The sequence below is a fragment of the Erinaceus europaeus genome, chromosome 1 (genome assembly GCF_950295315.1).
Source record: "Erinaceus europaeus chromosome 1, mEriEur2.1, whole genome shotgun sequence".
NCBI classification, from domain to species: domain Eukaryota; kingdom Metazoa; phylum Chordata; class Mammalia; order Eulipotyphla; family Erinaceidae; genus Erinaceus; species Erinaceus europaeus.
The window spans coordinates 141,717,995-141,742,875 of record NC_080162.1 but is presented as its reverse complement, the minus strand read 5'-3'; the positions used below and the strand labels follow the sequence as shown (position 1 = coordinate 141,742,875).

General features: G+C 38.9%; 1 protein-coding gene across 1 annotated transcript in view; it reads left to right on the top strand.

The window, feature by feature from the left end:
- UBR5 (ubiquitin protein ligase E3 component n-recognin 5) overlaps positions 1–24,881 on the top strand; it is a 117,910-nt gene that overhangs the window by 29,096 nt on the left and 63,933 nt on the right. Inside the window, exons 2-15 of the mRNA XM_060196392.1 lie at positions 1,135–1,179; positions 2,587–2,668; positions 3,074–3,150; positions 4,794–4,913; positions 8,555–8,744; positions 8,915–9,074; positions 10,151–10,300; positions 12,032–12,243; positions 15,344–15,460; positions 15,556–15,666; positions 16,706–16,860; positions 17,741–17,858; positions 20,564–20,748; positions 23,982–24,091. Coding sequence (XP_060052375.1) covers positions 1,135–1,179; positions 2,587–2,668; positions 3,074–3,150; positions 4,794–4,913; positions 8,555–8,744; positions 8,915–9,074; positions 10,151–10,300; positions 12,032–12,243; positions 15,344–15,460; positions 15,556–15,666; positions 16,706–16,860; positions 17,741–17,858; positions 20,564–20,748; positions 23,982–24,091 — 1,832 coding nt within the window. The remainder of the gene's footprint in view (positions 1–1,134; positions 1,180–2,586; positions 2,669–3,073; positions 3,151–4,793; positions 4,914–8,554; positions 8,745–8,914; positions 9,075–10,150; positions 10,301–12,031; positions 12,244–15,343; positions 15,461–15,555; positions 15,667–16,705; positions 16,861–17,740; positions 17,859–20,563; positions 20,749–23,981; positions 24,092–24,881) is intronic.

The window sequence follows — 24,881 nt, the reverse complement described above, 5'->3', positions numbered from 1 at the left end:
AGTAGAGGTGAAACACAAATGCCCCTGTGAGTGAGAATCTCTTAGTGAAATAAGTTATTTGATCATATATGATTTTGGCAGGTTTTTAATTCTAAATTGACTTTTGGATGTGATTTATATTTGAAATGTATATACTGCATTTGTCTATTCAGACAGATGCTTGAAATTTCATAAGGCAAATCTTTTAAAAATTCAGCTTCCTGTTCTAGTTTTATCTATATATTGCTTTCTTCATCATTATTATTATTTATTTATTGGATAGAGACAGCCAGAAATCGAGAGGGAAGGGTGGGATAGAGAGACAGAGAGACACCTGCAGTACTGCTTCACCACTTGTGAAGCTTTCCCCCTTCAAGTGGGCACCAGGCACTCGAGCCTGGGTCTTTGTGCATTGTAACATGTGCGCTCAACCAGGTGCACCACTACCTGGCCTCTTGTATATTGCTTTCTAAGCTTTGTTTGGTGTAGTGCCAGAGAATCAACCCAGTGCTTTGCATATGTGCTATACTACTGAGCAGATTCTAGCCTTACTTTTCTTCCTCCCTCCCTCCCTCCCTGATGGAGAGAGAGGCACTGATTCTCCCTTGGGGTGCTGGTAGTACAGTGTGCACTCTACCTGGAGTGCTATCTCCTTGCCCTTAAAAGTGACATTCCAGGGGCCAGGTAGTGGGGCACCTAGTTGAGCGCACATGTTGCCACGCACATGGACCTGGGTCAAAGTCCCCATCTGCACCTACAGGGGAGAAGCTTCATGAGCAGTGTGGCAGCCCTTCAAGTGGTTCCTCCCCAGCTCCTCCCTGCCCCTCTATCTCTTTGTCTCTGGGAAAAAAAACAAAAAGTGACTTCCATTGGACATTGATTAACATACCAGCTCCACTGCTACTTTTTGGCACAGAAATTCTAGAAGCCATGACATCCTCACTTATGTAATGGTACTAATAATAGGTATGACTGAAACTAAAGTGGTATAAGAAGTAAATTGTAGAGTCACTTGTGATGTAACTTTGGACAAATATCCAAGATAATACAAAAAAGATTGTTGGTATAGCTAACAGGGTTTTTTTTTTTAATTGCTGCTGTTGGAGGTCACCAGAAATCAGTAACATGTAGCTTACTTGTGTTTTATTTTTAAAGGTTACGGGAAGTTTCAGAGAAATTGAACAAATATAATTTAAACAGGTAAGAATTTTAAGATGTTTTCAATCTTTTGATAGAGCACAGGCGGTTTGTTGTTTGTTTTTGGTTAGGAGAAATAACTCATTAGTAAGCAGGTACAAAAATTTTTTACTCGTGAGACAAGAGACACCTAGAGTCATGATTCTGAATTAGACCCCATAACCCTTGCAAGTAAGCACTTACCTGGGTCTGAAATTCTAAAGTTATAGTCTCTCTGTGAGAAAGAAAACATTAATCTGTCAGCTCTTTGTGAGTGCTGCTTTTATAGTTTGTTTATACTAGTTTTTTTTTTTCGTTCTTCCATTTCTTTTTTTATTAAATTTCTTTATTGGGGGATTAATAGTTAATAGTTAATTACAGTTAATTTAATAATATTACATTACAGTTAATTTAATAACTATTAATAATTAATAGTTAATTACAGTTAATTTTTATCAGAGCACTGCTCAGCCTTGGCATATGGTGGTGTTGGGGCATTGAACCTGGGACTTCAAATCCTCAGGTATCACAGTCTCTTTGCATAACCGTTATGCTATCGACCCCCATTTTTAAATTTTTATTTATTGGATAGAGGCAGCCAGAAATCAAGAGGGAAGGGAGGGATAGAGAGGATGAGAGACAGAGAGACACCTGCAGCACTGCTTTACTACTTGTGAAGCTTTACCCCCTGCAGGTGTGGACTGGGGGCTCGAACCTGAGTCCTTGTGTATTGTAACATGTCCGCTTAACCAGGTGGGCCACCACCCGCCCCCCCCCCCCCTAAACTGACATGCTAAGAAGCTAAAATTGTGAAGACAGAATTATTGATTTTTAGCTATTGTTTTAAAACATGTCATTAGCTTTTTGTTTTATTTCATTGGTGACAATCAATTCTAGTTCTCATATTGACATGTAATATATACTCTACCTCTGAGCTACATGTCTTTCATCTGCTTGTTGTTGTTAATTAGATTAACGGTGGTTGGGCGGTAGCGCAGCAGGTTAAGTGCACCTGACGCAAAGCACAAGGACCAGCGTAAGGATTCGGTTTGAGCCCCTGGCTCCCCACCTGCAGGGGCGTGGCTTCACAGGCAGTGAAGCAGATTTGCAGGTGTCAGTCTTTCTCTCTCCCTCTCTGTCTTCCCCTCCTCTCTCCATTTCTCTGTCCTATCCAACAAGAACGACATCAGCAACAGCAATAATAACCACAACAAGGCTACAACAACAAGGGCAACAAAAGAGGGGGGGAAGGGCCTCCAGGAGCAGTGGATTCCTGGTGAGGGCACCAAGCCCCAACAGTAACCCTGGAGGCAAAATATATATATATATATACATATATATATATATGTATGTATGTATATATCTTCAGATGTATTTACCATTTAAAAAGTGATTTTACTCACATGCTTTTTCCTTTTCCTAATCCCACAGTCACCCCCCTTTGAATGTGTTGGAACAGGCTACTATTAAACAGTGTGTGGTGGGACCAAACCATGCTGCTTTTCTGCTGGAAGTAAGTTGCTTCCTGTGAGGTGGAGAAATGGATGGGCTGATTGCAGCTTTACATCACGATCATGTTTCTTGGAAGTTGTTTTAGAAATAAATCCGGTTCCATTTCTTTATTGTATAATTTTTCTGGCCCAGAGAAAGCTTAAATGATGTACTAAAGCTTCAAACTGTTTAGTAACAGGATGGAGACATTGATGTAACCAGTAAAAAATTAAATTTTGCTACGTTGGGATGTTTTGAATTACTTTTACTGGTTTCTTGGTAATGTATGTAAACCCTATTTTAGGAGCGAGCACCTCTGGAAGGGAGTTTATTTTTTTTCTGAGTTGACAGTGACAGTACCTGCTTATTTGTTGAATAAACAAATCCTTGGTTTGGAAATTTGTCTAATTTTCTTTCTTTTTTTCAGGATGGTAGAGTTTGCAGAATTGGTTTTTCAGTACAGCCAGACAGATTGGAATTGGGAAAACCTGACAGTAATGATGGGTAAGACTGCATGTCTTGTAATTCTTGATGCTGTCAGTAATTCATCTTTGCTAAACTATTACCATTAAATAGCAGAGACCATTTAAGAGAAATTGAGGGTTGTGAAGATAGCAAATGGTTATTATGCAAAGAGATTCTCCTGCATGGGACTCCGACTCCCAGGTTCAGTCCTCAGCACCACCATAAGCCAGAGCTGAGCAGGGCTTTGGAGTTGTGTCTCCCTCCACCCTCTCATTAAAGTGTATATTTTAGGGAGTTGGGCGGTAGTGCAACAGGTTAAGTGCACGTGGCGCAAAGCTCAAGGACCGGTGTAAGGATCCTGGTTCAAGCCCCTGGGATCCCCACCTGCAGGGGAGTCACTTCACAGGCGGTGAAGCAGGTCTGCAGGTGTCTGTCTTTCTCTGCCCCTCTCTGTTTTCCCCTCATCTCTCCATTTCTCTCTGTCCTATCCAACAACAACGATATCAATAAAACAACAAGGGTAACAGAAGGGAAAATAAATAATAAAAAAATTAAAATATATATATTTTAAAAAGGGAGAAATAGATTACACAAATGATACTGAGCTTTCCTGGCTATACAAAACGAATTTTATATATCTTGGTAGGTTTTTTTGGCGGGGGGGCCTGAGAATGTTAACATTAATTTGTATGCAATTTGCTAATACTTATGTTAGCTGTTTTGGGGGGGAAAAACTGCTTATTTGATGAAAGCACCACTGTATGTGGTGGTAAGGTTCGAACACAGAGTCTTAGCAGGCAAGCTCCTGTCCTCCTTGAACCACCTCCCTGGCAAAATGAAAAGTATTTTGAGTATTTCCAGGCCCTAAAAATAACCAAGCAAATCATACTATGTAGGAACATTCTACTTGCAGAGAGTGAGAGATACCTGTATATAGTATGTACTACATTAGATGTGACATTAAAGATCACATTTTGACAATTCCAGGCAAAGTGGCTCAGTTGGAAAATGGCATGATTTAAAAAAATTTGGTGCTTATAAATGATTGATATATGGGACTGCTGTATAGTATATGATGTGTTTTGATTAACTGATTTTTAAAATTTGCTTTCTTTCCCCTTTTGTTGCCCTTGTTTTATTATTAATATTAATATTATTATTTTAGTTGTTATTGATGTCATTGTTGGATAGGACAGAGAGAAATGGAGAGAGGAGGGGAAGACGGGGGAGAGCAAGATAGACACCTGCAAACCTGCCTCACTGCCTGTGAAGCGACTCCTGTGCAGGTGGGGATCCGGGGACTCAAACTGGGATCCTTACGCCAGTCCTTGTGCTTGGTGCCATGTGTGCTTAACCTACTGTGCTACCTACCACCCGACACCCTGATTAACTGATTTTTAAGGACAGTGACATCATTTTAAATGTCTGAAAAACAATTTTACCAGCTGTTAGATCATAAGAAGTTACATTTCAAGCAAGAAAGAGCACTGGGTTGTTACAAGGCTCCCAGCAATTAGGCTTCCTTCTCCATGTGCATTGCAAATTCTAGTAGAAGTGAGCCAAGAAGTCTTCTATTGGTATTTTTCTAAAGTCCTAGGTCAGTGAGGCCTGGAGGTGGCCAGCGTTGTTCCCAGGCTGCTTGGGACTGTTCTGTGATTGTTCTGCCTCTTGTTCTTCTGCAGATCAAAGCTGAATAGCACTTCTGGGGCAGGGAGGACCTCCAGACCCGGAAGGACAAGTGACTCCCCATGGTTTCTCTCAGGCTCTGAGACTCTGGGCAGGTTGGCAGGCAACACTCTGGGGTAAGTTGCGACCAGATGATGACATTCATTGGTCTGTGAGTTCTCTCACTATGTGTTCGATGTTACTGAGCTGTGGGATGATCTGGCCAGGAACTTAGTTGCTCATGGTCAGCCACTGCGATGAAAACAACTTCCATGGGCTTATTTGCAGTTTATTCAGGCTCTTGATCTTTCAAAATGTAAAATGCTTGCTTAGAACACGGCATGTATGTATATAGAGAGAAACCAGAGCACTGGTCTGCCTTTTATGAGGTTCTGATTTATCTTTCTTGTTCGTATGTGGTTGAACCTAGGGCCTCACACACGAGAGACCATTGTTTTGCCTGTGAGCCACCTATGTGGCTGTAACATTATTAATGTACTGTCTTCGTGTCATTTGTGGCTCGACCTCAGTAAAGAAATTCATCTGTTTCTGGGATCCAGACCTGCCAGTGTTTTCTGCCACCAGGCTTACCACTGGGACTCAGTGCTTGTACTATGGTTGGTTCGTCCTTCTTCCCTCCCTCCCTCCCTCTCTTTTTCTTACAGAGACAGAGAGAAAGAGAGACAGCTGAAGCACTCCTCCCCTGCTCGTGAGGCCTCTTCTCTGCAGGTGGGGCCCAGAGGCTTGAGCCTAGGTCCTTACACTTGATAACACATGCAGTCTACCATGTGCACCACCACCACCACCCAAGACCCTCTCAGTTATTTTTTCAGTTAATTTAGTGAGGTTTGTTATTTAACTAAACTTTATAACCTTTACTAAAGTTATTTTTACCTTTTAAATACATTTGGAAAATACATATCTTTTAAACTAGATATGCAACTCGGCAAAGAAACCTGTACAAATTCTGGGTAAGGTTATATTCTAATTTTGTAGCTTGATTTTTGTTGGCACTGTAGTTATTTTCCTCATGAATAAAGTGAGCTAACTCCTGGCCTCCCATACTCTTCTCAGCTCACACTCTGTCTCTGCCCCTCTCTCCCTGTCTCCAGTGTGCACACGTCTCTCTTGCTGTCTTTCTCATACCCACACAGCCAGAACTACCCACCCTGCCTAAGCTTTATTAGCATTAGATTACTCAGTTGCAGTATTAAAAGAAAAAGTCATAAGGCCTAAAAATTGTTGCAGTCTTGTTTGCCTTGATTTGGTCTGGTGGATTTTGCTAATGTGTGTTTGTTAGGATTATTATTATTATTATTATTATTATCTTTTGTTTATTTACTATTGGGTAGAGACAGAAAGTGAGAGGGGTGAGTGAGAGAGGAAAACAGACAGAGACACCTGCAGCCCTGTTTCGTATTTGTGAAGCTTCCCCCCCCCCACCCCCCCGTTAAGTAGGGACCAGGGGCTTGAAGCTGGGTCCTTTCACGTTGTAATATGTGCACTTAACCAGGTGTGCCACTGCCCGACCCCTTGTGTAAGTATTTTAAAGCTACTTCCCTTGATCTCTATGAAAATTCTCTCCCGTCTGTGTGTGTGTGTGTGTGTGTGTGTGTGTATTTGATGGTGAATTTGTGAACAAGTTACTTTGTAAATGAAAAAAAAAATTAATGGTCTGGGAGGTGGCACAGTGGATAAAGCATTGGACTCTCAAGCATGAGGTCTTGAGTTCAATTCCTGGCAGCACATGTACCAAAGTGATGTCTGGTTCTTTTCCCGCTTTTCTCATGAATAAATAAATAAATTCTTTTAAAAAGAGGGGGGGAATTATAGACTAGCAATATTTCTTTGGTGGTGGTCTCCCTTGCCCCTTCTGCATTAATTATAGTGCCTTTGAAGAAGATTGTAGTTGCACACATTTAATAGAGAAATCTAGGAGCTGTTCTCCACAGATTGACCAGATACATTCATATAGAAGACCTGTGTCCACAGACTTTGTCCATGCCCTCTTCAGCCGTATTTCCTTTGGGTTTAGAGAAGTATTAGGAGAGAGTGCCAGTCTCTGCATTTGTAATATTTTGAAATAATTGCTACATTTTTTTTTCTTTCCTGTAGGGCACATATAATTGAGAATGATTATTTGCATAGCAATCAAGATTCATGGAGCATTTCAGTATTTTACCCCATCGTTTAAGTATTTTGCTAATTGGAAGCCCCTCCCTTTTGTTGTTGTTTGTTTGTTTATAATTAGACTTGTCTTGGGAGATATTTTTTAAATCTCCTGTTCGTGTTAAATTTATTTTAAACCAGGTTAAGAAATGAAAATGCCAAATTTATTTGGGGAAGAGAAAATTGGTTTGTGTTTAATAGTAAGTTTAAAATGAGATGTTAGTATATAAAGTTTATTTTGTTACTTGTCACTAGATATGATGACATATTTATAAATTGCTTTTCATTGATTTGTACTATCAAGTCATTCTTGCTTTAGTCTAACCTGAGCTAAGAATTAGGACAAGATTTGAAATGGGAAAACTGAACAAGTCATTCTAATTCTAATTAGTACTAAGTATTAGTCAGTCCAGTATATAAGGTAGGGAGTAGAGCTTAGTATATGAATTTTTTTCTTTTCTCTCTTTTACTTTTTAATATGCAAACCTTCATTACCTCCTCTTTTCCCCTTTGGTTTTAAGAAAAATCTGAATATGTGTAATTTTTTCCTTTTAAATTGGAACTAACATTTGCATAAATGTTAGTTTATGCAAATTTTAAAAAGCACATAAAGGCACACACCTACCAACATAAAAATTTTGTGTTGTGGGGTGCAGGTGTTAGCGCACATGGCACAAAGTACAAGGGCCATCACAAGGATCCCTGTTTGATCTCTGGCTCCCCACATGCAGAGAGGTTGCAAGCAGTGAAGCAAGTCTGCAAGTGTCTGTCTTTCTCTCCACCTTTCTGTCTTCTCTTCCTCTTCTGATTTCTCTCTATCCTATCCAATAACAATAACAACAACAAGATGGAAAAAAAGACCACTAGGAGCAGTGGATTTGTGGTGCAGGCACTGAGCCCCAGTGATAACTCTGGAGGGGGAAGAAATGATGTTGGGGGACAGGTGGTGGCTTACCTGTAGAGCACATCATGCAAGACCCAGGTTTGAGCCCTGGGCCACTGGGAACAGGCAGTTCCTTGTGCAGACAGCAAATCCCAGTGATGACGTTGGTGGTGAGGGGTAGGGGGAAGTAGAGGTGGAAAGATGAAAATTGGGGCAGGGCTGGGGGAGTGCGGTAGAACAGGAGCCTGGGCTTGGTGCACGGGCAAATCTACTTCACCACTCTCAGACCTGTTTGAAGAGAGAGAAAAGGAGACACCAAAGTATCTCTTGGTATTGGACCTTGAACCTGAGAAGCATGCAGACAATCCAGCACCTTCCCTGGTGGCTGTTCTCTGACCTCCCCAAGATCCTTTTCTTGAAGGTTCTGTGGGCAGGGTCCAATGTAGAGTCATCACTCTCAAATGGAAAAGTGAGGCCAAGCTGTGACCCAGTGGCAGCAGGGGTGGGCTGGCCCTCTGCCTTTGCAGAGCTGCAGACTGTTGTCAGTGACAGCAGCTCTGGTTAGGTCATCTAGACACATGGGCCCTGCTGCTTCGGGCAGTTGGAATTGCTGCTAGACTACTTGTAGGCTTGGACGTTTAAGGATGCATGCTATAGTATATTCACATAATGAACAAATGACTACTGTGTTAGAAATGCTCATTCTATTGCTTCTTTAATATTTAGAAGTCGCTGGAGCTCTGGAGTGGGTGGAAGTGGAGGAGGGTCCTCAGGAAGGTCATCAGCTGGAGCTCGGGATTCTCGCCGCCAGACTCGTGTCATCCGCACAGGACGGGACCGGGGCTCGGGGCTGTTGGGCAGCCAGCCCCAGCCTGTGATTCCAGCATCCGTCATCCCAGAGGAGCTGATCTCCCAGGTAGACAGACCCTGGATCATATCATAATGTCTCAGGACAAGGGGGAGGCCTATTCATGGTTCGTATGAGAATGTGTGAAATACTGGTTTTCTCTATTGATCTAGAGAGCTGATTTTTGGTAAAGACATAATTAAAAGACAGCTAACCTCACACTTCATTTTGTATCTTAGGCCCAAGTCGTCTTACAGGGAAAATCCAGAAGTGTCATTATTCGGGAACTTCAGCGAACAAATCTTGATGTAAACCTTGCTGTAAATAATTTACTTAGTCGAGATGATGAAGATGGAGACGATGGGGATGATACGGCCAGTGAGTCTTACTTGCCTGGAGGTCAGTAGATCTCTATTTTTTGCCTCCAGGGTTATTGCTGGGGCTAGGTGCTCGCACCACTACCAGCAGCCATTTTTACCATTTTATCTTATTTTGACAGGACAGAGAGAGATTGAGAGGGAGTGAGAGATAGAGAGAGAGAGAGAAAGATAGATGTCTGCAGACTTGCTTCACTGCTTGTGAAGTGTACCCCCTGCAGATGGGGAGCAGGGCCTTGAGCCTAGGTCCTTGTACGTGGTGATCTATGTGCTTAACCAGGTGTGCCACCGCCTGGCGCTGGAGGTCAGTAGCTCTCAATTACGGTCTTCTTGTCTCTGTAGAAGAATTTTCTTGGACTAGAAAATAGGATTTTAATGGACATTGGGCTTTCTGACTATATTTTTCCAATGTGGAAACTATTTCTCCGTGTTCTGTTTGATTTGATTTTAATATGTATTAAGGGGACATAAGGAAACTTAGTTGCCTGGCAGGCTTGTGTACGGCCCTCAAAAAGAAAGGCACAAGTATATCACATGCATAGTTCTGTGAGTGGCTGGCAGATGATTCTGGAATGTTGCTTTTTTAAATACCTTATTATGAATGACCAACGTGCACTTAAATTTAACTTCTTTTTTTTATTTTTAAAATTATCTTTATTAGATAGAGACAGCCAGAAATTGAGAGGGTATGGGGAGACAGGGAGGGAGAGAGACAAAGTGACACCTCCAGCCTTGCCTCACCACTTGAGAAGCTTTTCCCCCTGCAGGTGGAGACTGGGAGCTCAAACCCAGGTATTTGCGCACTGTAACGTGCACTCAACCAGGTGCGCCACCACACAGCCCCATAACTGTTATTTCTATGATAGTTTAAGTAACATAGTCATTCATTCCTTCTGATTAGTAATTCCAGCATCAATTGTGTTTAGTGTTCTTTCATACCTATATCAGTAATATTAACTTGATATCATAAAAATTTGTTTTGTTTTCTGGGGTTATGCCCGTAACCAGTTCCTGGTTTTAATGTGTGAATTTGTGAGGTTTTTCAGTGACCTGCAAGTGCTGTCTGGATATGCTTCATGTGCATGTCTCTGCCCACAGAGGATCTTATGTCCCTCCTGGATGCTGACATCCATTCTGCCCACCCCAGTGTCATCATTGATGCAGATGCCATGTTTTCAGAAGACATCAGCTACTTCGGCTATCCTTCTTTCCGTCGCTCATCCCTTTCCAGGCTGGGCTCATCTCGAGGTAATTGTGCATTTGTGTCTTTGTGATCATTGCCTGGCTATGGACTGTACTTTAAATACTACAGTAGATAAGTTCACTATTTATTAGTGTTTGGGATGCTTTGGCATTGAAACTAGTTGACTATTTCAGTTTTTGAGGAACCACAGTAATATTCTAAAGACCATTTTATCTACATAGTGGAATGTCTATCAAGGGTTGTAGATTCCTGATTATGTCTTTAATTAGGGGGGTATCAAGAGTTATAGATTCCTGATTATGTCTTTAATTAGGGGTATGGATTCTGAACTAAAAGCAGAATTCTACTTTATTATGACATGCAGCATTCAGAAAACAAGTCTCTAGCTCATTTGATTATAATAAAGTGATTATTTTAAATACTAGTTTGATAAAGAGTAGATTGAAATATTAAAAACATATCAAAAGTTTGAAATTCTTAGGATAGAATGAGTACATAATAGAGTTTAGAAATATTTTTAAATCATATAAGTCTTTGTATATGTTGATTTAGATTCACTTTGCGTTTTAACTTTAAGTTAGTATTTTTTCCTTTTAGAATGTAAAACTACTTGAGTTAAAATTCCACGGAAATCATCTATCTTATTTTCTGATCACTAGTCAGCTTGAATAAAATGTGTTAAGATCTTGCTGCAACACCTAGAATTTATAAGTAAAAATTTAAAACAAAAAAACCTAATGATCAAAATATATTCAACTCATTGTTTAATAGCTTTAAACATTTTTAACTAAACTTGTCCTTTCCTATCTTAAATGTATCACTATTGCATTTTAAATACTTAGTCTGTAGCACGTCTCCTTGGATTCTCTAAAGTTCCCTCTTTTGCTTTGTGTGAGCCATTCTATGTAGCCATTTACTTGTATTTTGAGCCATTCAGAATCACTTATGCATACTGTCCAAATGGGTATATTTAATGCTATTTCTAGTCTTTATCATCATCTCTTAAAAATTTTTGTATTGTTTACCTATTAAAACATAATGTATGAACAAACTTTAAAGAAACACCTCACTTTAGACTTTGTAGGTGCTGGGGAGATGACATAGTGAATGGATGATACCCTAGATTAGTTCTCCAGCATTGTATAAACAAGGGAGTGGTGCTCTGGTCAAAGTAGAGTTTGTAGGACAGTTGTAGAAGTGATCTCAGTAATGAAATATTTGTAAGAGTAGTCTTTAAAAAAAAATCCTGTCTGATATCTCAGATTTTAAAATGACTTGTCCATAAATAATCCAGTCTGTAAAATGACTTGAGCAAGAATTTGGATTATGAAAAAAATTTATAATTGTAGATTTGCATCTTAACTTTTCCAAGACCCCCTCCCCAAAATTCAAGGCTTCCATATGTATCTAATATGTTAAATTTATGTATATAATTTCTGATAGTTACATTTAAAAGTATGGTAAGCACTTTTATTGAAAGTCTAGAATTTTAAATTTGAGTTTAAAAAGCTCAAAACTCAGTTTACAGTAAGACAGTTGTGCTCTAAAAGTATGTCAATGAAATTCACAACAATCATAGTTGATAAAAAAACAGTAATTTATAACTTTATCCACTCACCTGAAAGAGTTAATGTTTTGAACGTTGCATGTCAGGCTTACTAGATTTCATATGAAATTTTTGTGAGTAGATGAACTGCTGTTAGTTGCATCCTGAAGGGTCTTTACTAGAGAGTGGCTTACTTTTATCCCACTGGTGTGATCCAATTGCATACCAGTTCTCCTTCTTCCCTTAGAGAGAGACTCTGAGCTGTTGCGTGAACGTGAATCTGTTTTACGTTTACGTGAACGAAGGTGGCTTGATGGAGCCTCATTTGATAATGAAAGGGGCTCTACCAGCAAGGAAGGAGAGCCAAACCTGGATAAGAAGAACACACCAGTTCAAAGTCCAGTATCTCTAGGAGAAGATTTGCACTGGTGGCCTGACAAGGTATTTGGAGAAAACCCCCACCCATTACATCTAAACAGATCCTGGTTAACATTCCCCACCCCCAAGATGGTTTTATTTCAGATTCTTATACCAACCTTTATAAAAGCAAATATAGACACAAAGTGTTGTTTTTATTTTGTTTTTAATAGGACTAGAGCCTCTCTAGTGTTGTATGTCACTCTCACATTCTCTGCTGTTCAGAGACCTGTGTTTCTTTGCTTTACTGAGTGTGCTGCATGATGACAGTGACTTAGACAGGCTCTTTGCTTGACATGCTATGGAAGACAAAGTAGGCTGAATACAAATGGGCTGGGGGGGGGAGTATGTTGACTTCTAGCAATATCTGGGCTTCCTTAAGTTGATTTCAATCTCCTAGAGCCCATCTCTTCCACAGGTGACTCAAAGTAACACACACCCAGGATGGGTATGCATAGTGACCGGTAATTCATATTCAAAGGATCCTTTAGGGAATGTTCTTTGTTTATTTTGAATGCCTGTTTCTTTTTTCCAGATCCAGTTGGGTAGCAATTATTTTTTCTTTCCATGCATTTTAAATCTTATTTCTGTTTTTCTTTTTTAATACTTTGTTAGGGTAGCAATTTTTTTTTTTTAAGTAGAAGTGAAAGAATGAAAAACTTAGAGGTTAACCTCTTATAGATAAGGATATTATGATAATGAATTAATTTTTCTTCAAGTGGGATTTAAATTTGGAATGTTAGAGGAAATATCTAGCTTTTTGATTTTACTTTTCATTGTTGTTTATGATCTTGATGTGTTTCCTTTGTTTTTCCTCTGCATTCAGTTCCCGTGGAAAGCTTGACTACAAGAAGGATTCTGCATTTTAATTAGTTTCTTTGTAAGCAGAGGTTATTATGTTTTCTTTGGCAGCTGACAGACTTTCTCTGGACTGCATTCTTATTTCCATAAAACTAGAAATGTCCCAGATTCTACTTTTGCTTCAGATGGTAATGTGTGATCTGAACCATTGTTGGACTTTTCCTTTAGTATATCCTATCCTGTCATGTCCTGTCATATCATGCTGAGCTTCCTGTTTCTCTTGCCTGGGTCATTTTAGCACTGTTTCATTTTGACAGGTAGTAAGGGGCTTCTGAATCTGCTGTTAAAATGCATTTATCTAGGCTTCTTTGTCTGCTGTTATTTTTATTAATAAAATGTCTTGAATAGTACAATCTTGGCATATTTTTCTTCTGGTCAGTAGAGGAATGTAGATTTAGCCAGACTTTGGGCATTAGTGCTAGACTTGCTTCTAGGTATAACTTGTTTCAAAAACGGATGGCTAATGATAGCAATGTAGGATTGAGTCTGGCCCCATCGCACTGGAAAAGACTTCGGTGCTGTGTTCTCCCCCCCCTGTCTTTTTGTGTCTGAAAAGTCAGCCTGGAACAGTGAAGACTCCACAACATCAAAAACAGAGCAAAAGATAATTAAGTGCATCATGCAGACTAGACACTGAAGAGAGTTGACTTAGTGTATATTAGCAGATTTATCTACTTAGACATGGAATAAAGGAGGAATAGCAGTATGTGAAACAGTGGTTCCTAACTCTGCCTTTTTTATCCTATTAAAATTAGTTTAAAAATTGTCATTGAAAAATAACCACATTTTTAAGCTTGTGATTGTAGTTTAGACAATTTTCAATTCATGGTAGACTTACGCACCTAGTAAAATGCGTGCACTACCATGTTCATGGACCCTGTTCAAGTGGTGAAACAGTGTTGCTGGTGGTGTCTCTCTTTATGTCTCCCTCACTACCCCCCCAACCCCTCTGTCTGAAGTAGAGAGAAAGCACTGAGTAAGTGGACCATCAGGAGCAGTAGATTAATTAAGTCTTGGGGGCACTAAGCCTCAGCAATAACCCTGGTGGCAATTAAAAAAAAAAAAAAAAGACTTATGCCTACTTAAGTGGTTAAATATTATTGCAGTAGTCAACAAGCACTAGTAGATATTTATTTACTATACCCAGAAACAGAATTCAGGAGGTTATTAAAGGGAACGACTGTTCTTATAGTTGGTTTGCATTAGCATCCAAAAGAATCAACTGAAGCATAGGACAAATACCATGTGAGGAAACAGGCTATGTGAGAATTCCTATTGGTCCTCTGAAATGGAGAGTTTGATTGAGAATGAGGAAGCAGGTAGATGGGCAAGGAGCCAGCGTGTACTGCCCTATCAAGAAGTAGTTTGTCTCTTCCTCTCAAAATATGCAGCCAATTTAACTCTGGCTAGTAGTTGTGGTATTTCCATTCTCATTCAGTGTGGAATTTCACTGATAAACTTGCAGTCATCAATGATGGGGTGCTCTACATGCTTTTTGTCACTAAAGAAGAAACTTAAATAGCATTCATAGTAAAAAAATTTATGATTTTGCATTCTGCTCCTTTGCATCTGTATCATCTTTAGACAGAATGAATATTGACCTTAAGAAAAAAAATGAGTATTTGCTCAGCATTTTGAAAGCACCTACAAAGAGGAAATTTGCATCCAATTCTTCGTGCCCCAAGTTCTTGTATTCCCTCATTTATTTATTTATTTATTTATTTATTCATTCATTCATTCATTCATTCATTCATTCATTCATTCATTCACTCATTCCACTGTATTGAGTGCCTACTTTGTGCAGTGTTCTTAGTTACTATGGGATCAAGACAAAGCCTCTCTGTTCTAGTGAGATAGATTATAAATGAATATGTGTGTGGTCTGGGAAGGTCAACTTAATGTGAGCAACCATTGGGTTGTTGCATAGAAAAGCACATCATGATTTTTTCTGGCAACCTGATAGATGATTAAGCAGAGGAAGTAAGAGAAGGTGAGGAGACAAAGGACATAGTCATATCCTGCAGCCCATTACGTGGAGTAGGTAGAAGACCAGCGTGATTGGAGGAGAGTATGCTCTGAGAGGGTACCTGGCAAGCGTTGTATCTAAGACATGCATTGCAGCTTGTACTACAGACTGCTTAGCTGGAATTGATACGTTTGCTAACTATTCCTGATCTCATGTCCTGACTAAAGCAATGTCTACATATCATTAGGCTTGGCAGTTATGATATATTTATACCATAATATTACTTTTACTTTGTAGGATGGAACAAAATTTATCTGTATTGGAGCTCTGTATTCTGAGCTGCTGGCAGTCAGCAGTAAAGGGGAACTTTACCAATGGAAGTGGAATGAATCTGAGCCCTACAGAAATGTACAGGTACTTAGGAAGGCATTCACTGAGTACTTATACAGATCAGCATATAAGATGGTAATCTTTTTTTTTTAATTGTTTTTATTTTTATCCCTTCAAAGAATCCTTCATTGCATCATCCACGAGCAGCATTTTTGGGGCTAACCAATGAAAAGATAGTCCTCCTGTCTGCAAATAGCATAAGAGCGACTGTGGCTACAGAGAGTAACAAGGTATGAAACACTCTCTTTAATGACTCATGCTTAAATTCTTGGATTCCCTCCTCTTCCTCCTTTTCCATCTTTCTAACCAGATCCACAAATACAGTGTGTCTCAAACCTTAGTGATCTTATGTTTAAATTTTGTTGCTGCTGCTGTTGTTGTTGCTGTTTTATTTCTGTTAGAACCCACCTTTAAAAGTAGCTTTCTATTTGATGGAGGAGAAACAGTGCCTCGAGTACTGACAAAGGAGGAGATGAAGCTGAAGGGCTGGCCCAGTCTGGAGACAGCTCACGCCTTACCAGGCAGCAGATCCTAGGATTGAACCTCTGGCACTACATTGAAAGAGGAAGATAGGTTGAGAGAGTGTGGGTATTACATTTCAGATTATAGATGTGTCTTTAGATTCACTGAATTCTTTCAAACACTGTTGGAGCAGACCTAACAGACAGGTCACCAGTTAAAGTACACACTTGACCTGCATAAGGAAGGACCCGACCGGGTTTGAGTCCCTGTTGCTATGTGGGAGCACCATGCACAGCACAAGAGGAGACATCATGGACAGTGGAGTGCTGCATTGCAGTGGTTACCTCTGTTTCTTTGTCTCTTCCCCTCTCCTTTGCTTTGTGCTTAAAGAGCAAGTCCACTGGACGTAGCGGAATTGTACAGATCTGTGACTCCTATCGGCTTTTAGCGGGGGACCAATGTTTGCTTTCAGTTAATGCTGTAAGGGTGGCTTTGAGTATTTCAGTACTTGACGTTTTAAATTATATGAAGAGAAGACTTTAGTTTCCAGTCTTAGGAACTTTTCTAGATTAGTTGTTTTTGTAGCATTTAACTCAAAACATTTTAGAATTCCAAATTCTACTTTTGACCGTAATCCTTTATAACAATACTTGTTTGTTTGTTTTTTTTTAATTTCTTTATTGGCAAGTTAATGTTTTCCATTTGACAGTAAATACAATAGTTTGTACATGCATAACATTACCCAGTTTTCTATATAACAATACAACCAATACTTGTTTTTGTTTGAACTTCTATTTTGTTCCTTAGGTTGCTACATGGGTGGATGAAACTTTAAGCTCTGTTGCTTCTAAATTAGAGCACACTGCACAGACTTACTCTGAGCTCCAAGGAGAACGGATTGTGTCCCTGCACTGCTGTGCCCTATACACCTGTGCCCAGCTAGAGAACAGTTTATACTGGTGGTGAGTATCACAGAGGACGGGTCTCTCATTAGTCAGTGACTTTATTCGCATGAATAGGTGTACTGAGTATTGCAATACCAACATCAGAAAGTCAGTCAGAGAGATGTCTTAGAGCCGACTAGAAGGTGGTTCAGTGTATATAGTGTTGACTTACCTGCATGAAGCCCAAGTCCCATTCTGGAACTACGTAAGCCAGATTAGTGCTATGAGTAGGCAGAGGGAAATTTCACTTTGTTAAAAAACAAACAACAGGAAAAAAAAAACCAGATTTATACTTAGTGACTAGTTAGGAAAATGAATAAAGGCATAAAGCAGAAGCAAGTTACTTTTAATCCTAAAACACAACTATGATCAGTTAACAGTTGAAGGTGTTAATATCTTTCTAGAATATAAACAAGTACTTTACTTTCACATAAAGTCTAAGTTATACAATATTAATTATGGACTTCTTTCAATAACATTTGGTTTTAAAAATTATTAAAGTATTTCATAGTGTGAATATAATGTCTTCTTCAATTATTCCTTTACTATTAGGAAATTTAAATGTATTTTGTTGTGTTTTAAGGTATTTGCAAACTTGAATTGGCAGAAATCTTATAGGGGAAATCCACTATTGAAATATAATTACTTGTAAGAAAATGAATTCTCTATAATATATAACCCTAAATGTTTAATGAAAGTGAATCTAGTTTTCTTTTAAACATGGTAAGTTACAATTAGGAATAAGTCGCACATGCTATTATTCTTCTGAAGTAAAATGTTGGAGAGTGGATAAATCAGGAATGCTTAAATAATAAATGTGTGTAATTTCAGATTTTATAGGATTATTATTGTCATTTTCTGTTGCTGTTTTGACCAATTTATGATTCTTACTTTTCAGGGGTGTAGTTCCTTTTAGTCAAAGGAAAAAAATGTTAGAGAAAGCTAGAGCAAAAAATAAAAAACCCAAATCTAGTGCTGGTATCTCCTCCATGCCGAACATCACTGTTGGAACCCAGGTTAGTAGCTAAATGAAGCCTGTGCTGTTTGTTTGTAGAAGCACTTTTACCCCATAATGTTCCTGGAGGCAGTCATTCTATACATGACTGTCACTTGGCAGATTTTAGTAGCATGTATGTTGCTGAGTCACTGGTTATTTATTTGTCAAGTAGCATACAGATCCTCCCCCCCGCCTTTACCATTCTGTAGGTTTGATTGCTGGAATTTAGTGCCTGCCTGCACAATGAATCACCACTACCAGCAAACCCTCCCTTTAATTTTTTTTTTTGGGGGGGGGGAAGACAAGTTGGAGGGAGGAGAAAGAGAGGTACCTGCCTCACCCTTTCTGAAGTTTCGCCCTGTAGGGGGGGACTGGGAACTTGAGCCCAGGTCCTCTGCTTCCCCCCCCCCCCCCCATATAGATCCTGATAGCTTTCTAGTAGGACAGGGTTCTGGCCAGGATCTGCCTGCTAAGAATTGTTTGATATTTCAGTTGAGAGTTTGAAACGCCTTATCTGAAAAGTCTGTCTGCCCAAGCATCATTGTGCTTTCCTAACAGGCATTCTAGGTAATTCCTTGGAATGCCCTGAAAGAGACCGCTCTAGAGAGGCTATTAGCATGAACCAGGAAATCTATTCACAGTGCTGTGTGTTAATGGGTTTCCAGAGGTGTTTTTTGCTCATAGAGCTAGTGTATGGAAGGTGACTTATTAATTCCCGAATTCTTAATGTCTGGTGCAAGGATTTCTGCTCATCTTGAACTCTTCCAGGGAGTGGGCAGAGTCTTCTAACTATAATGTATCTAAGACTGAATGTCTTCATTACTTCACTCAATACATCATAACACATTGAATGCAGAAGCTGACATGGGACTCTTACTACCTTATATTAGATCAGATTTTAAGAGATCTGGAAAAAAAAAAAGTGAACAGTTTCCCTTTTCTTGCTGTTTTTGGGAAGTGTAATTTTCAAAGATTTAGCAGTAACTTTTAATTACTTTTGAGGGGGTGCTTAGCTTTCAAGTCTACATGATTCCACTACTTCTAGTGTACTTTAAGCAGTAACTGTATTTCAGATCATATAATTGTTCAGAGAAATGTGTTTAGCAAATATCCATCACATATATTACTCTACACTGGACACTGGCCACATAGACCCTTATATATGGTGCATTTATTATTTTTTTTAAGGAAAGCATTACCTTTTCTAATACATTTTGACATTTTTCTTTCATGACACCTTTCTTATTGATCATCTTTCAGACTTCTCAGGCTTTCACTAGTGTAATCGGAAAATTTGTGGGTGAAATTCTCAAGTGAGAGCATATTAGGACATGTGAAATAGTTCTCATGAACTATTCATTCTGTGCTTCAGAACTATGTTTAATGGCATATGAGTACTCTTGATCAGATTGTAACTCTAATCCCATATTTCTAGTTTATACTTCTGTCATTTTACTTATGTTTACTTAAAAATAACCAAATATATGGTTTTTATATATGCCACCAGTTAGGTACAACATAAACATGAGTTACTGGGTCACTGAGCAGAATGTAAGTAAGATTAAGGAACTGGAGGAATCACTAAAGATTGTGGGAAGACTCTCCATGCCTTCTAGGGAGCTGCTGTTGGTGCAAGGGGCAGTGTGATATATCGGGGAGTGATTTCAGAGTTGAACCTGAGGCTGCTTTCTGAGAGGACTTTCTAACACTAATGTCTGCATTTCAAAATTTAAGATAAGACTTAGGACTAAGGAGACAGTATCACGGTGTGGCAGTAAGAAAACTCAAAGGTATCCTATGAACTTTCTGACTTCTAAAAAATAATAATCTTGGGGGTGAGGGGACAGCTCTCTATAGAGCTGACACTTCAGAGCTTATGTGGTCTCAGGATTCAAGGAGGAAAATAGTTTCAAATTCAAAGAAATAGATAAAAAATAAACTGCTTTGGGAGTCAGGCATTAGTGCAGTGGGTTAAGTACACGTGTTGCAAAGCTTAATGGCCGGCTTAAGGATCCCAGTTCGAGCCCCCAGCTCCCCACCTGCAGGGAGTTGCTTCACAGGCAGTGAAGCAGGTCTGCAGGTGTCTGTCTTTCTCTTTCCCTTTCTGTCTTCCCCTCCTCTCTCCATTTCTCTCTGTCCTAACAATGACGATATCAATAACGACAATAACTACAACAACAATACAAAACAAGGGCAACAAAAGGGAAAATAAATATTAAAAATGCCTTCTTTACATATCACATTATTTATTTATGTATTTATTTGTTTATGTATTTATTTATTTATTTATTTATTTATTTATTTATTTATTTATTTATGAGAAAGGATGAGAGAAAGAACGAACCACACATTCTGGTACATACGCTGTTGGGGATTGACCTCATGCTTGAGAATCCAATGCTTTATCTACTGTGCCATCTCCCAGGCCACTACATAATACTTTTTAAATGATCCTATTTTAAGAGGTTCTGAGTGTGATGTTTTTGTAGAATGCTCAGGATATTTATATGATATTTTGAAATTAATTAAACAGTTTGCATAATTATGATTAAATGACTTAAGTCCCTTAATTCAAGAAGCAAACACCCTTATGGGAAACTTTATTAGCTTTATTGATTGTATAAGGTTGCAGTTGGGAAGCTCAGAGAGCATTTTTATATCTTCTACCTTCATAAATCAAATAGTTTCTATAGCATTTTGAATGATAATTTTTTTGTTTGCTAGGTCTGCTTAAGAAATAACCCTCTCTATCATGCTGGAGCAGTGGCATTTTCTATCAGTGCTGGGATTCCTAAAGTTGGTGTTTTAATGGAGTCAGTTTGGAATATGAATGATAGCTGTAGATTTCAACTTAGATCTCCTGAGAGCTTGAAAAACATGGACAAAGCTAGCAAAACTACTGAAGCAAAGTAAGTACTAACCAGTCTTGATTTTATATCTGTTCTTAGTTGACTTTGTATATAATGGGACTCACCAAGGAATTCTTAGGAACATAGAAAAATGCTAACCAGATGGGATTATTCTCAGGAGCAGGGTGGCAAAACAGCTCAACTGCATACTGTGTGTGTTTTGCCATTCATGTGACCCAGGTTCTGTCCTCTGAACCAACATAAGCCACAACAGAACAGTGCTCTGATTAAAAAAAACCTGTCTGGAGACCAGAATGGTACTGTAAAGTTCTCTTCTAATATTTCTTGTTTGGTCATGAGAATGTTCTTTGTAGGTGCTGTGTAGCAGAAAAAGCACATTTGATTGTTAAAGCCACGTTTTTCTTATTTTCTTGTATATCCTTTAATTTCTAATACCTTGTATCTATGTTGGTAATTGAAAGGGTTTTTTTGCAGGTTACTGTGCTGAGGAGGGAGGCTCTGGATCAGATTTGTCAACTTCTTAGGAGCTGGAGGGATATGTGAACACAGTAGCAGCAGATTGTGTACAGCTCGTGTCCTAAAGATCACTGCTTAGAAGCCAGGCACACAGGCCTTAAACATTTGTGCCTGGAGACGTGCCTACTCATCTTTAAACTGCCAATGTACATTATAATTTGGTTGTTTGATATAAGAACTAACACTTTTTTTTAAACTTTGTTAGTGGTTTTTACATTATTCTAAGATTACAAGGTATAGTTCCACACTGTACCCACTGCCAGATGGACTATGTCTCCACCCTCGCAGCAATAACCACCATAAGAACTAAGAACTTTTAATTAGATCCTTAAGTAATTTTTTATTCATTAACCTAAGCAAATATGACTGTTACAGAAACTTTTGCTTTTTGGTTTGTGTTAGTGCTCTTTCCCTGTATTTTTAAAAATATACTTTAGACATTTCCTCCAAGGTTCACTAAATTTACCTAAATTTACCCCCTAAAAAATAAAATCAATAGGGGGCCGAGTGGTGGCACAGTGGGTTAAGTGCACATGGCGCAAAGCGCAAGGACCAGCGTAAGGTTCCTGGTTCGAGCCCCCGGCTCCCCACCTGCAAGGGGAGTCGCTTCACAGGCGGTGAAGCAGGTCTGCAGGTGTCTGTCTTTCTCTCCCCCTCTCGGACTTCCCCTCCTCTCTCCATTTCTCTCTGTCCTATCCAACAATGAACAACATCAATAATGGCAATAATAATAACCACAATGAGGCTACAACAACAAGGGCAACAAAAGGGGGGAAAAATGGCCTCCAGGAGTGGTGGATTCATGGTGCAGGCACTGAGCCCAGCAATAATCCTGGAGGAAAAATAAAATAAAATAAACACATTTTCACTGAAAGTTTGTAAAGAGAATTTGAAATAATTTTGGTATGTGCAAATGTAATTGAGAACATGCTACTTAAATTCTGTGAAGCTTTTAAAGATTTTTTTTTTTGGTGAAATTTGACACATTAGTAAACAGTAAAATAATGAAGTGAAATTAATGCTAAGAAGATATCCATTTTCATAACAATAGATTTTTCTTTGTTACTGATGTTTGTTGACTTTAAGGGCATGCAAGTAATTAGTCACTATGGGCTTCCCTTCATCATCACAGTGTGTGCAGAGCAGCCAAGCAAGCCCATGCATTAACATTCCTGCTAAGATGCTGGTAAAATTACTACTAGATTTTTGTGTACTATTGATTAATTTAGGTGTAATTCCTGGTGGGGTTAATAGAAAGATCTGATGGAATGTTAGGTAACGGCCCTGAATATAATATACATCAAAATTATCTAGATCTGCATATCTATAAATACACGTGTGTGTGTGTATGTTATGTGTGTGTGTGTATGTATGTATATATATATATATATATATACACACACACATATACATAACGAATTTTAGACATTTCTGAATAAGTGACTTTTCTGGCTAAAAGCTGATAACCTTTTTTTAAATTTCTTTATTGGGAAATTAATGGTTTATAGTCAACATCAAAATAAAATACAATAGTTTATACATGTGTAGCATTTCTCCATTGTCTACACAACAGCTCAAATCCCACTAGGTCCTCCTTTGTCTTCCAGGACCTGAACCCTCCCATGCCCCCTTTACTTTGGTGCAGTATTTATCCTTCTCTTTCTGGTTGATCTCACTTAACATGATTTGGATAACCTGTTCTTTAATGAATAAAAGGGTATTTTTATACCTGTAGAATATTCTCCTGGCTTTTATTTCCTATACACAACTCAGTATGGAAGGATATAGTTTATTCTTAATTTCTCATTTCAGCTCTAGCAAGTGATTGTTCATCATCAAATTGGTAATATTTTCTTCCTCCCTCCCTTGCCCCCCTCTCTTTCTTCCTTCCTTTTTTTCTTACATCCTTCCTACTTTTCTTTACCCTCCCTCCCTCCCTTCTTTCCTTCCTTCTTTCCAAGCACTGCTCAGCTCTGGCTTATTGGTGGTGCAGGGGATTGAACCTGGGACTTTGGAGCCTCAGGCATGAGAGTCCCTTTTCATAACCATTATGCTATCTACCTCTGCCCTAAAATGATAATAATAATTATTATTATTTTTACAAGCCATTGCACCTTGAAGTTCTTCTTTGAACTCTTAAAGAAACTGGGTGCACCAGATGGAGCAGATAAGTTGTTAAGCCCAAGGACTTGAGTTTAAGACCCAGAGGTGGAACAGTGCTGCAAGCATCTCTCTTATTTTTCCTCTATCTTTATGAGAAAAGGATGATGAGAAAAAGTGGCCACTGGGAGCAGTGGAGTCATCATGCAGGCACTAAGCTCTGTTGATAATCCTGGTGGCATAAAAAGAAATAAAAAAAATTAATGGTCTAGGCTTTTTATTTATATTCACACTTTTTTCTTCTCTTTTTTACTTAAATTGCTATGTCCAAGTCAGAGTTCACTGACTGTGAAGCTTGTTTGCTCAAATGTACTCTGATAACACAGTATTGATAACTTACTGTAGTTCTTGTTATTCCTAAGGAAGGCTATCTTAATCTTTATTTCAAGTTTTCGATAGCTTTATATGGTAATTTTTCTTCCCCGTCATAATCCACTATGTATACTTTCCAGTAATTTGAATTCTAAATATATATTTTATAATTCTTTTAAATATTCGGTTCCACTATAGAACAAACATGAGGCTTAAACTAGTCAACACTTGCCACCTATTTCATTTTTCTGATTATAATGAGAATCTTTAATTTCTAATCTCAGGCCTGAAAGTAAGCAGGAACCAGTCAAAACAGAAATGGGTCCTCCGCCATCTCCTGCATCCACTTGCAGTGACGCGTCTTCAATTGCCAGCAGTGCTTCAATGCCATATAGTAAGTTGATGTGCAGTATCCTGGGTCAACTCCAGGCAGTCTAGTTATATCCAGTTCTGACTTGAGAGAGCTCACACTGTCTTAAGGATCTTTATATGTTGTTTGTCTACCAGACTTCTATGTATACAGCTTTATTTAAGTGCAGTAATAGCTTTTACAATGTTGATTAATTTCTATAGTGTTAACTTTAATTTTTGAGAGTTCAAAACTTTACCATATGTAAAATTTGTTTCAATAAAGAGAAGAAAATAAATGCATCTAGCTGGAATTGGGACTGTAGTCCCTGTAAATTGACTATGGCATAGTTACAATTTTACTCAGAATTTTAAAAGACTTATTAGTGATTTAACATTGGATTAGAAGGTTATAAGAGTGGGAGTCAGGCAGTAGGTAGCACATTGGTTTAAGCACACGTGGCCACGCGAAGCGCAAGGACCAGTGTAAGGATCCTAGTTCAAGCCCCCTGCTCCCCACCTGTACAGGAGTCACTTGAAAAGCGGTGAAGCAGGTCTGCAGGTGTCTATTGTTCTCTCCCCCTTTCTGTCTTCCCCTCCCCTCTCCATTTCTCTGTGTCCTATCCAACAACAGTAACTACAACAATAAACAAGGACAACAAAAGGGATTGAATGGATAAATAAATAAATAATAGGTTATAAGATCATAAGGGACAGCTCTTTACGGCATCTCCCACCAAAGTTCTGTGCCCCCACCCGCCCAGTGATAACCATCATAGTTTTTACAAAGTCTCAGAGACCATTTATTTACATCTTTTGTCCAAGTCCATGTGTTT